Source organism: Condylura cristata, unplaced genomic scaffold, assembly GCF_000260355.1.
Source record: "Condylura cristata isolate star-nosed mole 26May11 unplaced genomic scaffold, ConCri1.0 scaffold00006, whole genome shotgun sequence".
Taxonomy (NCBI): domain Eukaryota; kingdom Metazoa; phylum Chordata; class Mammalia; order Eulipotyphla; family Talpidae; genus Condylura; species Condylura cristata.
The window spans coordinates 50,290,043-50,304,279 of NW_004567107.1; the positions used below are offsets into that span (position 1 = coordinate 50,290,043).

The 14,237-nt window shown below is 37.4% G+C and overlaps 1 protein-coding gene across 1 annotated transcript in view; it reads right to left on the reverse strand.

Annotated features, from left to right (window-relative positions):
• The window catches only part of FREM1 (FRAS1 related extracellular matrix 1), a 150,189-nt gene that overhangs the window by 75,594 nt on the left and 60,358 nt on the right, over nt 1-14,237 (reverse strand). Inside the window, exons 13-16 of the mRNA XM_004677672.1 lie at nt 8,078-8,245; nt 5,802-6,010; nt 4,729-4,822; nt 2,089-2,341 (exon numbers count right to left, since the gene is read on the reverse strand). Of these exons, the coding sequence (XP_004677729.1) occupies nt 2,089-2,341; nt 4,729-4,822; nt 5,802-6,010; nt 8,078-8,245 (724 nt within the window). The remainder of the gene's footprint in view (nt 1-2,088; nt 2,342-4,728; nt 4,823-5,801; nt 6,011-8,077; nt 8,246-14,237) is intronic.

Genomic DNA, 14,237 nt, shown 5'->3' on the forward strand with positions numbered 1-14,237 from the left:
GGCAGGCGGCAGGCGGGAATCGAACTCATGCGGAAGTGGCTTCAGATTCTCAGTGCTGTGCTTTAACCCGCTGCGCCACCAGGGAGGGCCGATAATTTTTAATGATCTTTTTTCCTCTGTAGAGCTTCTACCCATGGTATTCTAAATGGCTCCACTTAACACAGTAAGAGGAAGAAGGAAGAAATGTCAGGATTAGAGTTTATCAGTACACAGGACAATCTACTGATGGGTTATTAACTAACAACAGGTAGGAAGGAGTGCTCCCTTCCCAGGGCATAGAAAATCCTGCAGACCTGTTTTTGGTAACTCTCATGTATCACTTTGAAAAGTGCCAAAAGGGAAATTACATTTGAGATTTGATATATTTAGGCCACATAAACTTATCAGGGATGTGTCTTTTCACAAGATACATTGGTGAAATCTATAGAGTCTTGTGGTTGGCATTATTTACCTGATTCAAAAAATGACATGGATAATCTAGAGGTAAGTTTATTAACCATGTGACTAAAGGATGAGAAAACTAGGATCATATGGTAAAACTGAATGCTAGAATCAAACACTCAGCCTTCAACTTCAAGAAAATTTAAAATAACTGGCCTCTTCTCTAATCATATTAATGAAAAAACAAATTAGCATAAAGTTTGTGTATTCATCACTCACTCAATAAATATATTTTTATATATATTATATAAAAATTAGTGTTCTGGCTGTTTCAGGAGTAAAAAGACATTTTGAAAATGTCAAAAGACCTACTGTGTGTTTGGCATAGACTATAGTCTATAGATAGACAAAGAAATTTAGAATATCCATTTTATGTGTGCATTAAGTGGGACCGTATGAAATTTTTTCAGTTCAACTATGTTTTACCTATGATATGGCAACTCCAAGTTATCTTAGCCTGAGTGTGTATACCATGCTGAGGGTGAAGGAGGCTGAGAGTTTGGGCTGACAATGGCATGAAGACAGGATACACATGCCACAGAAAATCAAAGAAGTTGTTTCAGATGACATTGCCGATTTTGTACTGAACGTAAAAGGATGAGTAGTTTTCTAAGCAGATAAGGCAGAGAATTGGAAAATGGACGAAGAGAGGACATGTAAAAAGAGTGACTGAAGAGAAATGGAAAAGCCATTAGGAAGACGGGACAGCTTTAGTTTTTTAAGATAAACATGCTATCTATATTCAGTAAATGTAATTTCAACACAAGGGTTGTTAAAATTGTACAGAAAGTAACAATCCTTTTCTGCGCATCTATTTGAGACCTAGAGGGGAAATCTAAAAGAAACACCAAGTTATAAACACTTGAGAAGCACTGAGACACTTCAAACATGTGGATTCTGCTTAGCAGGATAAGATAATCAGTGAAATCTTTCCCAAGATTAAACTAGCTGATGATCAGCAAACTTTTAAAATGATGACTATAATTATCATAGGAGCTTATTTCAGGCATTTCTGATTTGATTATGGATCCAGAAGCTGTTACCATCAAATAAAGTCTTTTTCAGATTGACCAAAAAGGGAATGAGATGAACCCCAAAATGAGCTGAAAGTCTGCGTGGAAATACCTGAAACCAAATAGCAACAATACCTGCTCCCTCTCCACTCTTGGAATCGCATTGTCTTACTTAAGTCAAAGATACTTCTAAATATGGTGACCATGCTTGGAAAATGGGATATGGGATGATACAGCTTCTTTTTAAAAATGGAAATAAGCCCCCTCCCTAGTGGTGCAAAGGGCTAACACGCAGAGCTATGAAACTAGCCACAGCTGCTTCAGGGCAAGTTCTATCCCTGGCCCCAGAGGTGATCCACATGGCTCAGCAGACCTCTCCTGACCCACCTGCTGCTTCCCTCAGCAGTCTACTTCATCAGTCTGCCTGTTCTGCTTCTCACTCTGTCTGTGGTGGATCCTCTCACTGCCCCTGCACCTCTGGCCTGTACCCCAGTTCTGTATGCATAAATAAACAAGTCTTTAAAAAATAATAAAATTGCAAATAAAAATCAAGACCAATTGATGGTTAAATCAGCATAGCATGGATTTAAGAATTAACATGTTGTTTATACCCCCTCATGATGTTGTCGCTTACCTGTGTGCCTGTATGTCACCATCCCTGAGATGACATCGCCTTGAGAAAATTGATCCACTGGGACACCATCTTTCCTCAATACCCCATGCTGAGGTTCTCGAACGATCATAAACATCAGTTTCAAGTCATCACTGTCCACATCAGTAGCAAAAATATATTCAGAAGAGATGACTACCTCTTCGCCTTCTAAGCAATGCATCATGGGGATGAGGTCAGCCTTTAGGACTGGTGGCTCATCATTTACAGGGACTACCTACTCAGGAAAAAAAAAAAAAGCATGTTTTCAGGGTAAAGAAAGCAGTGAAAAATTGCCCAACTGGTAACGTATAGCTCATGTAGGAATGACAGTCATTTTCCATCTTCCAGACATGAAACAATAGCCATGGAATTTGGCCAAGCAGTCTGCATTTTTTAACTTTCCCCATATGAACCATCTTGCAAGAAATGACCCACATGAGAGACACTTTAGGTAGGAATGGGAGAATACAATTATGGCTTGAGACCCAAAGCTCTCATTTGTTTCTAGACAGACAAAATATAATTGTAATATAAAGCATTCTTCACCAAAGCCCCCATCCTCCTTTGTTAAATTCACACATACTCTAGATGAAATCTGGTCCTTGTGGTCTGATGCATTTCCATTCACCACATCAAATTTATTTATATTTCAAATTACTTGATGATTACAAAGCTTTTCACCACCCTCAATTCCTGCCACCCAGAAAGTTTCTCAGGACTTACAGTAAGCAGCAGCTTACTGCATTTCAAACATTTGAGTAAGATATGAAATACCATAACCATTAAATCAATGCTGGGTTTCATTTGATAGAACATTTTTCTCTCACTGTCATAAAAATAAACCTCCAAGTAGAAAGAAAAGCAAAGTGACATGGTATCATACTGACTCTATGAACTAAAAAGATAAGGCGGAAATTTGAAAAGGCATGTTTTCCAAATGAAAATGAAAACCATTTGTCCTCTCTGTTCACAACCACAACTTAGGGTGTGCTGTGAGTTGATTTATCAAGTCTGTCTCCAAGTACTCACAATCCTACATTTCCTTCCCCTGCGCTTCAGTCAAAGTGATAGTTTTTAATATTTATTTTTCTTGAAGTATAACTAACATATCATATAGTTTCAGGTGCAAGCACAATCACTATAAACACCTGGTAATTTACAACTGTGACAGTGGTGAGCAGAAAAGAAGACTGGTCTAGAATACCAGAGAGTAGCAATGCCAGCCAAGATTTCCACAGTCATTTTCAAGACTTAAGATAAGACATTGAAACTTCTTGTGACCAAATTTCCTCCCTTATAAAATGGAGACAATTCTTTCCCTATCTACTTCTTAAAACACAAAGTGGATGTGATCATTTTTACTTTATTATTAAGTATCTTACAAACATCATTAGTGCCACTAATAAAAATGTCATATGACAAAAACAATCTGATAAAATTCAAACAGAAATACACTTTGACACAGTAGGAATAACTGGTGGCCCTTCAGGGAGCACAGACTTCCTGCAAACTTCCCATGTCACTAAATATAAATACCAGCAAATCCTATGAATTCTGAAAATGGATAGACTGGGTAGTCAGTCAACAGAGAAACTTGAGAATTTTCATCAGGACTTTGAGCATAGTCTACCCTTATGTGCAGGTATTTCTTCATTTGTCAAAAGGAAACAATAACCATCTCAGACAGAGTTTAGGGAACAGGGTACAGGACTTCACAAGGGGCTCCAGCATCTCCTTCCTCTCATCAGGGACATCCCCAGAGATGTGTCAAGCATGACCAGTGCCTAAGTAAATATTTCTGAGTGTTATCACTCAAAATTATTAGAAATAACTTTTACGACCGCTCTTAAAAATAAGCATCTGGGTTGGAAGTCAAAAGTAGTTCTAGTTTGAAATGAGTTGGAGAGAGAGCACAGTATGCCTACTTCAACAATATAACTTTGCTTTCTACTGCCTGTCCTGAGACAAAGAGTTAGCCTTCACTTCTTGGAAACTGATTTCAAGTGAAATGATGTATCGCAAACCCAACTATCCCCCTAGGTAATTGATACAAACAAAAATTAAGTGCCTACAGCATAATTCCTTTTGCAAACATCGCAACAAACTTGTAAATAAAGATGCAAAACACTTATATTAGACGATCATCTGCAGTCATTTTCTAACCTGCATATTCCAGCTTAGGGTCCCAAGTAGATAGATAGAGCCTATCTCAGCAGTTCTGAAGAGAGGCTGGGACTCAGGAAGAGTGGGCCCTTCCATACAAACACATGCACACATGCATACACACAGATAAATTAGGCTTACCTATTCATCTAACATTTACTTTTTGGAGATGTGGAGGATTTGCGGGTATTGGAAGAAAACCCATGCAGACTTGGAGAGAAGGTACAAACACCACACAGTGGTTCTAACTAGGAATCAATTTTTTTTCCTTGTCAATGTTATAACAAAATGACATCAAGAAAGGATGTTATTCAAGGTCCCTACTTTACAAAGACATAAGCAGGCATCCTCTGGCTTTGGACTATGTCACTATCAAATTCTATCAGGGAAAACCCTAAGAGGTTTCCAAACCCAAGCTTTATATTTCTGTTTAAGCCAGGGAGGAAACTGTCTCCCTACCTCAATGTGTAGAACACATTCTGCTGAATTTGTGCCATCTGTAACCTCCAAGAATATGTCATCCTGAAGTTCTTCAGATCCGTCATGCTGATACCTGTGGGAATATATGTCACTGATCACTCAAGGCCACTGTGAGAACACATTGAGATGCAAGATGTAAAGGCTCTTCCACGTCTTTAGCCATGATATTGATAAACAAATAATAGAAGAAACCTAGCTTAAATGTAAAGTCACATATTTAACAACTCAAGTATCCCTAAAGGTGAAATTGCTCCATCCTGAAAAAAATATATGTGTGTATATGTGTGTGTGTGTGTGTGTATGTATGTATGTATGTATATGCATGTATATCTAATTATATATAAGTGTATATATATATGAGTGTGGGTATATATGTATATGTGTGTACACACACACACACACACACACATATATATACTCATAACATTTCCCCAAACTAAAAGGCAGCCCTTCGAGTCACCACAGTGACAATAGGAAATGGTTTTTACTGAATCTCATTTGATAAAAGAAATGAAAGACCTTAAGGAGAGGGGAACCACGACAGGCCCAGAAGGCAGGGGAGTCAGCCATCGCTGATTGTCAGACCCCCTAATCCTGCTCCACATTTTACCTTCTCTACTTATTTGCATGCAAATCCCCAGCCCAGCAGAATAAACCAAAGGTTACATTAAAGACCTTTGGTCTTTAATATATCCTGGAGTTTCCAGGATTATGAAATTGGCATATCTTAAAACCAGGTTCAATTATATAGACTAGCCTTACATTTTACGTCAGTCCATATTCACCAAGCGTGACTGTTACCTCTTGTGATTTGTGCAGTTGTAGCCCATTGAATATTCATGGAATTAATTTTTGTTATTCAAATAACCTTAGCAAGCCAGAAGGAAATAAAATTTCTGGAGGAAAATGGGAAATTTGTCATTTTCAAATGACCTTTGAAAGTGTCATATTGTTATACTCTCAAAACATTGGACAAATGTCTTAGTCTGCCTCATTGATTCAGATGGCAATTAAAGCATTTACAAGGAAAAGAAGCCAAGAACTGCTCTAACCTAACTTTTAAGGTATGAAGCTCTCCCCAAGGAAACATGTCCCCTGTGTTTAGAGGAAACCCATTCAGCTCCACCCTTCCGTGTGGAGGCAGTCTCTGAAGGGAGAGGCGAATGTTGTCCAGTTTGGTATCCACATCAGAAACCAGAACATGCTCTGTGCTGATGACACTTTGACCTCCCTCAAACACGCTCAGAGGACTGGTGTATACCTAGGAAGGAGAAAGGAAACTTTTAAAGCCTTGTTCAATGAGTTACTCCTGAAATCAGAACTCATAAAGTCAACATAAAACATCCAGTAGCATTACCATTTGTCAGTTTTTTAAGAAAGTGAAGAAGACACATTCCTAACTGACATCTGTGTAGTAGAAGCAGCAGCCCCACTGATTATTAGCCAAAATGCTAAATTGACAAAATAATAACATTCACTATCATATTCATACCCATGCTTACTCAACACATACATACCATAATCTACAAAATGAACAAAACCTATAAAAATTCCCCTACAGAAAAGAATCTACCTCTTTTTCATCCTAAAAATTCTTAAAGCCTTGGGAAATAGATTGGAGCTTTTAAGCATGAGTTGTTGAATATATTTAATGATGAAAGTAGAACAAGGAAATTAAAGATTCTATAGGAAATAGATTTATTTAAAATAAGCCTTAAGCATGAAAACCATAAAGATAATGTTCTGTAAACTATAAAAACCCACTGTTCAACCAACTAGTAAAGATTTATAAGTAAAACGCAAATTTAAAGGGCTTGAGAAATTTTATCACCACATTCAAAGCTGGCAAAGAAGTTTTTCTCGGTCACATCAGTTCATAAAGCTGTACACATGATATCTGCACTTTGGAGATGTATAAGGCACCTTAACATTCAATGCTCTGAGATGCTACAATAGAGAAATCTTTTAGCTTTGGTTAACCTATCATTTCCCAGGTTTGTATTGCTACACAGAAGCAAAAGCACACAGTTGAGTGCCAAGTCATCAGCACTGAGAGCCCCTTGGATGATCTGGGGTGAATTCTTGGCCAGTGAGTGGACAAAGAATTCTCCAAAAGAAGCAGCTTCTAACTTCAGGGTAGCTGTCACTGCCAGAAAGAACATTCCCATTTAAAAATAATGTTATGGGAGGCATCTATTACCTATTTAAAAACAATGTTTAGCTTCGTGGGTAAATCCATTGGTCCTTTAGGATAAGAACTCTGCTCTGCAAATACGCACAGAGGTGGTAAGGGTGGGCAGGAAAGGGCATATCAGAGCTTCCGTGGTTATAATCCAGTCAGGTTCCTGCAAAGGTAAACTCTTTCCTTGGGGATGAGATATATAGGTTCTAGGCCTCTCTAATTGTTAGTAAATAGACAATCTTAGTTTGTCTTTCTGCTTTTGAGAGGAAAAGAATTAATCCAGGAAAAGCCATACTAATTAAGTAAAATCTTTCTTTAGGATTTGTTTGTTTGTTTGTTTGTTTAGGCATACAAGATCTGGGATGTGGGCCAGAGGGGTAGGGGGTGAGAGGACTCACCAGAGAGGGTAGCAGAACAGGCAGATCTACTGAAATATACTGCTAGGCGAACAGTGGGCGGAGCTGGAGAAATCCTGTGGGTCAGCTACTTGGCCTGGGTGGAACTCATGCTACACTGCCTAGGGATAGCTTGATAACATTGAGACTTAATCCCTGCACCACCAGAGAGGCCCACTCAAGCAGTCTGATATGGAGAAAACAGGGTCTGAAACAAACTCTCAAGTGCCTATCTTGAAAATAAGATAAAAAAGGTAGCAACTCTTTTGCAGTTGGGTTTTAATGAGAGACCCAGCTGCTTTAAAGCTTATATAAATGTCGAGTGGGACAGGATAGGATGGAAGAAGTCATCACAATAAATTTTGGAAAACTAAATAGCTTATTATGAGTACAAAGCAACACAACTAACCTGTGGTGAGAGCAAATAAGCCCTCTGGTTACTGAAAGACCCATAATTTAATCTCCTTCTCTTATCAACAAGTGAAATAGAAGAAGGGACATGATTTTGATAATGCTTGGAAAATAATGCCAAATTCAGCAGCTACAAAATCTCATTATTTAGGTAGAAAGTCCTCTGGGGGTAAGTGATTCCCCTCCCCATACTTTTCTTAACTTTTTCTTGTATTGTAGTTGGAAAATAAGAAAGCTCTTCAAAATAGTCTAGAAAAAAGTTAACATTTCTAGTAAATTTTGGTCCTTCTTTCTTCGGTCCTCCCTCCTTTTCATCCTTCATAAGGAACAGTGTACATACCTCAGGAATTTGATTGTCTACTGGGAGAATCACAATGTTGAAACAGATTCCATGCAAAGTACCACCATGCTGGTTAGTGATGGAAAATGTGAACTGAACATGCCGTAGATGGGGGCCTATATCTTCCATGGGAGGCATGTAGGCCACTTTCATATAGTTTACAGTATCCTGCAAAATAAATTGAAATGAATTATGTGGGTTCTGACTTATAAGGATTAGAGGCACTCAGAGACTTGGTCTAAAAAAACTGCCATGCTAAATGACATCAAATACTATAATACCACCATCATCAATTTGAAGATTCCAAGAAGCTTCGATCTTGCCACCTTTTCTAAAAATCAGGAAGGAAAAGGATAAAGAAAAGTAGCAAATATGTCAAGTGGAGGAAGGCAGCCAACTCTATAAGAGATAGGGAGACTTCAATTTCAACCCAATTCCAGCATGAAGTAGTTATGTGATCTTGGTCACACTATTTAAATTTCCTAGGCTTCTTTTTCTTATTTGTTAAATGCGTATAATAATATCAGCACATAGGACTGATATACTTATTTATAACCTCAAATTATAGTGGCATTAGGCATCATTAGTTCCAAACCCCATAGGTAGCTGCTACCTAAGTACAAGTCACTATTATTGTGACCCTGTGGGAATTTCACAGTAGTATCCACAAGAGCATGGAAAGTGTTAAAAAGGATCTTGAAATGTAGCAGATATGAGAAATTAAACTTTCTCCCCCCAAAATGTGCTGAAATCCTACCTCAATACCTACCAATATGACATTATTTGGGAATAGGGATGTGCAGATTTAATTCATTAAGATGAGGCCATACTGTGACACATGCTATGCAACGTCTATTGTCTGACAGATTCCGAGTAGATCGGGAAAAGCTCTGAAAAATCGGACTTTCCACTGCTACCTTATATTATGACCTCCCTTTTTTGTATAATTGTAATATCAAAATATTCTGAGCAACTTTCAGCTTACAATTGGACTGCCTAGGCTGCACAAAGCCTGCCTGCCTTGACAAGCAAGCACTGCACCAGGGTGAAAAAATTCCCCTAAAGTCAAGTGACTTGACTACTGACTGATAAACACAAAAGAGCGGTTTTTGCAAAGTCTCTCTCACTGCCGGATGGAGGATAACCCAAATCTTATCATTCTATTATCTCACCTAGCCTTCTATTCACCCTTTTAAAGAATTACTCCAACTTCCTATTGTTTGGCCTTTAGATGTGGAAATTCATCCAGGTTGCTTGTTTTTAAGTTTTCTACCTGCTACACCTTATAGGAATCTTCTGGCTAGTTTTTCAGGATTCTACTATGTAGTCTTTAGATAAAAAAAATCCACCTATGTCTCCTATTCAGAGATTTGATTAGCAAGGAATTTCCTCTTCTGTCTCCCAGGATGATTCAGGCAGAAAAACAAAAACCCATTAAGTAGTAGATAAGGTTTAAGGGACTTCTATCTTAAGTTGATCTCCACTATAGTAATATTAGTCATAAACTTTGTGCACCTATGTACCTGTTTTTAACCTTAATTGATTTTGGAATGCTATATCTCAGCTAAAGGGCAATACGACCCTAAACTGTTCCTAGAAAAAAAGATGATTGTAATCTCTCAGCCCAGTTCATGTGCTGATGTCATCCCACTGCTTGCTCCTAATGTATAAAATAAACCTCTGCTGAAGGCAGAGCAGGAAGACTTGCACCCAACTCCAACTCCTGTGTCTTCCTCGCCCCCCTTTCTCTTTTTTCTCCCTTTCCCCCCTTTTTTAGGAATCTCCACTTGCCGACGCCTTCCCACCTTAGGGTCCTGCCTGTCTTGCCTCCAGACACCTCAATAGTTGGAGCTGGTCTTCGACAATACTGGAGTAGGGTCGGCCCTTAATATAACTAATACACTTTTTAATATAGAGAGATAAACAGGTAGAAGCAACCCACTAGAAGTTAAGAAAACACAAGAACAGCATCCGTGCAGGATTTCAGAGGAGTATAGCTCTGCCAATATCTTGATTTCAGACTTTTAGCCTCCAGAATTATGTGACAACAAACTCTGTTTCAAATCACCCAGACTGTGACACTTTGCTATAGCAAACCTAGAAAACGAATATAGTAGGGCACTGGAAAAGCTGAATTTGGTGGAATGAAAATATATGGATAGGTCCCTAAGTTTGAGTACTATGTTCACAAAACAATGAAAATGACTAATAAATTATAATAAGATTTTAAAATAATATCCAGCTTGATCAAACATTTACAAATCAATGTCACATGCTTACTGGAAATGAACAAGCAGAAAGAATGACTAGATAAAATATTTGTCCTCCCAACAAATAAAAGTCCAGGACAAGATAAATTTGCTGGTGAATTCTATCAAACATTCAATTAAGAATGAATAGCAGCACCCTCCCTAGTGGCGCAGCAGGTTAAAGCACAGCACTAAGAAGCTAAAGCCACTTCAGCATGATTTGATACCTAACCCAGAGGTGACCACATGGCGTGGCAGACTTCTCCTGGCTCACCTGCTGCTCCCCTGAGCAGTGTACTTCATCAGCTGGCCTGTTCTGCTCCCCACTCTGTCTCTGGTGAATCCTCTCACCATCCCTGCACCTCTGGCCTATACCCCAGTTCTGTATGCATCAATAAATAAATCTTTAAAAAAAAGAATTAATACCAATCCTTCATAAACTTTTCCAAATAATAAAAGAGAAGGTAGCACTTTCAACTCTTGTTTTATAAGACCAGCATTATCTCAATATCAAAATCAAAAAGGATACCACAAGATAAGAAAAGTATAGACTAGTGTCCCTGATGAACATAAATCAAAAATCCTCAGCAAAATATTAGTCAGTAAATTTTTAATACATTAAGAAGGATCATATACCATAATCACGTGGTATTTATTCAAGGAATGTGAGGATGGCACAACACCTTTATCTTAATAACATACATTAACAAAATGAAGGATAAAAATCATACAATCATCTCAATAGATACAGATGAAGAACTTGAAAAAATTCAACATCCATACATGATAAAATGTCAACAGATTTGGTATAAAGGGAATGGACCTCAATCAGTACAAGTCATATATGTCAAAAAAAAAAAAAAAAGAATGTCCACTCACACCACTTCTACTGAACATAGTATCAGAAATCAACAGTAAGAAAAGGAAATAAAAGATGTTTAAATTAAAAGGAAGAAGTAAAACTGTTTGCAGATAATATGATAGTATATGTAGAAAATTCTAAAGATGCCACCAAAAAAATCTAGTAGAACTAACAAGTGAATTCAGTAAAGTTGTAGGATGTAAAATTAATATACAAAATTCTATTATATGCCTATATACTGACAGCAAAATATCAGAAAATAACAAGAAACAATCCCATTTACAATAGCGTCAGAAAGGAATATATCTCACAAGGAGGTAAAATATTTGTACATTGAAAACAATAAAACAGTGATAAAAGAAACTGAGAAATATAAATATTAATAGTCTATGATAAAGGACTCAAAGAATTAATATTGTTCAAAGGTTCACACTACCCAAAGCAATATAAAGATTCAGTGCAATATCTATAAAAATTCTAAAAGTATTTATTACATAAATGGCATAAAAATTCTAAAACGTATGTTAACACAAAAGATTCCAAATAGCCAAAGCAACCTTGAGAAAGAACAAAGCTGGAGGCATCAAGGTCCCTACTACAAACTTATAATAAAGCATTTGAGACACATGTCAAAGACCAACACAGGAATTTCTATACCCTCTTGGAAGACATTTCTGTTTGTCAACATTCGAGCATAATAGCATACCTGAGTGAATGATGTCAGCCCTACAGCTGCAGGATTTTTGGTTAGTTTTGGTATGCTGTCCACCATGAATAATTTCCCAGCATCCAAGTGTCTAAAAAGAAACAGGGTGAATAAATAAACTATTTTTCCAAGTATACAGATTAAATAGAATAGTCCACGATTAACTTTTGATAATTACAAGGTTCATCATGGGGAAATTAAAGTGGCTCTAGGTTTTAACCTTAAGTCCAGTGTCATCAATATTATTCTCATCCTAACTCCAAAAAGTATGTCCAAAATTTTCTACTTGGCCATCATAAAAGGGAATCACAATTCTTGTAAGTTTGAGATTAGAGTAAATGCTGAATTTAGTAGACAATCATGTCCAACAGAGCAAATGAACCATGGTACTAAATACTGACACTTATAACTGTTTTATCCTAAAACATACCATCAATGAATAGCCCAGGTGAAAACTGACTTTTCAGAGATACCTGTGACTGGAATTGAAAAATGGAGGTGTTGTTATTGTGTAGAGCAGCTCCCCACCATATGATTCTGGATCTATAAAATGTAAGTGTTTCTTAGTTATGTAGGCCACCTCAGTTTCCTTGACAACCAAATGTCGAGAAACTCCAGGAGCCTCTTTTGGAAGCTGGTCATTCACTGGAATGATATGGATTGTTACCACCTGGAAAAAAATGATTGGTTCCTTTAATTTCAAGTACCAAAAAGACATCAAAGATGACACCCCACAATCACCTAGTCACAGTTCAAATGACATTCAAAACATGCCATTTATAATATGGGAGCTGTTAAGAATTTGAACCAAAAATAGAATACTCCCCACCTCTACATTATTTTAAGAATATAATTTTCACAATTACAGTTTATATAGTCTTGAGCATATAGAGTGCTAATACACAAGTTCTGATTTTTTTTCTATACCTTCTTTCCACCAACATCTGTGATTTGCTTATGTCCCTCTAATAAGTCACTGATCCTAGAAAAAAACATAACTTTTGGTCCCTCATGATCCATTTACACTTAACACATCACCACATGCAAGAATTACTGCTTACAAAAATACCTATACAGTTACCACACCCCAGAACCACCCCCAAAACCCCTCCCCCAGGGTCTAATTCCCGCTGTTAATGACCTACCTCTCACTCTTATTTCCCCCGTACATTATTGTAACACCTCTGTTAGCCCTGACTATAATGGCTAATCTAGATTTTTCATACCCTTAGAGTTATCTCTAAAATAATAAAAGTCAGGCCCTCCCTGGTATCTAACAGGTTTAAGTTGAAGTTCTCTGAAGCCACTGCAACATGAATTTGACCTCCAGCCAGGAGGGTGACTCTCATGATGCAGCAGACCTCTCCTGACCTGCCTTCTGCTCCCCTCAGCAGTGTTATTTCAATTAATCTGCCTGTTCTGCTCCCCACTCTGTCTCTAGTGAATTCTCTCACCTTCCCTGCACCTCTGGCCTATATCCCAGTTCTTATAGGCATACATAAATAAATCCTTAAAAAAATTAAAAAGTTAACTCTGGTTATTCACCTTCTCAAATTTTATACCACTATGAGAAAAACAGAATTTAAAGTTCTAGCATAGTACCTAAGACTCTCCACAGTTTAGGCACACTCTACTTTTCAACTTTATCTTGCTTACCTTTCAGCATTAATTCAGCACTAAAACTATGTGTAATGGATCTTGTCCAACTACTTAAACATACCTGTATGCTTTGGACCATGTTTGTATTTGTTTTCTTTTTGATCTAGAATGCTTTTATCCTGCTTTCTCCAGCAATCTAAGCCATCCTTGAAAACATCTCTTGAAAACATCTCTTGAACATCCCTCAATCTCTCAGTTGGAATTAATTGTTCCTCAAGTTTGCTTACCCCTCAGTGAACATTTTTTCATTATCTTTTATTATTAATCAGTAGTTTACATGTCAATCTTTCCTATGAGCACAGAAGTATAGTACAAATTACATGGATTTGGCAGTGAATAGCTGAAGTCCTGAGTATACAGTAGTTATTGATCTTGAACAGTCACTTTTTTGAGTGTCAAAGTTCTTATTCATAAGTTAAGCATAATACCATCAATCTCATAGAGTTGTCATAAAGATCAAATAGCACTATGTAAATAAAATGTCTGGCATTGTAGGTGCTCAATTATATTCATCTCTATAGCTCCACAAAATCTGACATGATATTTTGTGTTTGATAACTGAATGATTCAGCTCTCACCTTCCCCCGTGTATCATTTAAAGCATTCTTTTTCTTTTAAGATTTATTTACTTATGCATATAAGAACTGGGGTAGAGGCCAGAGGTGTGGGAAGTGAGAGATTTCA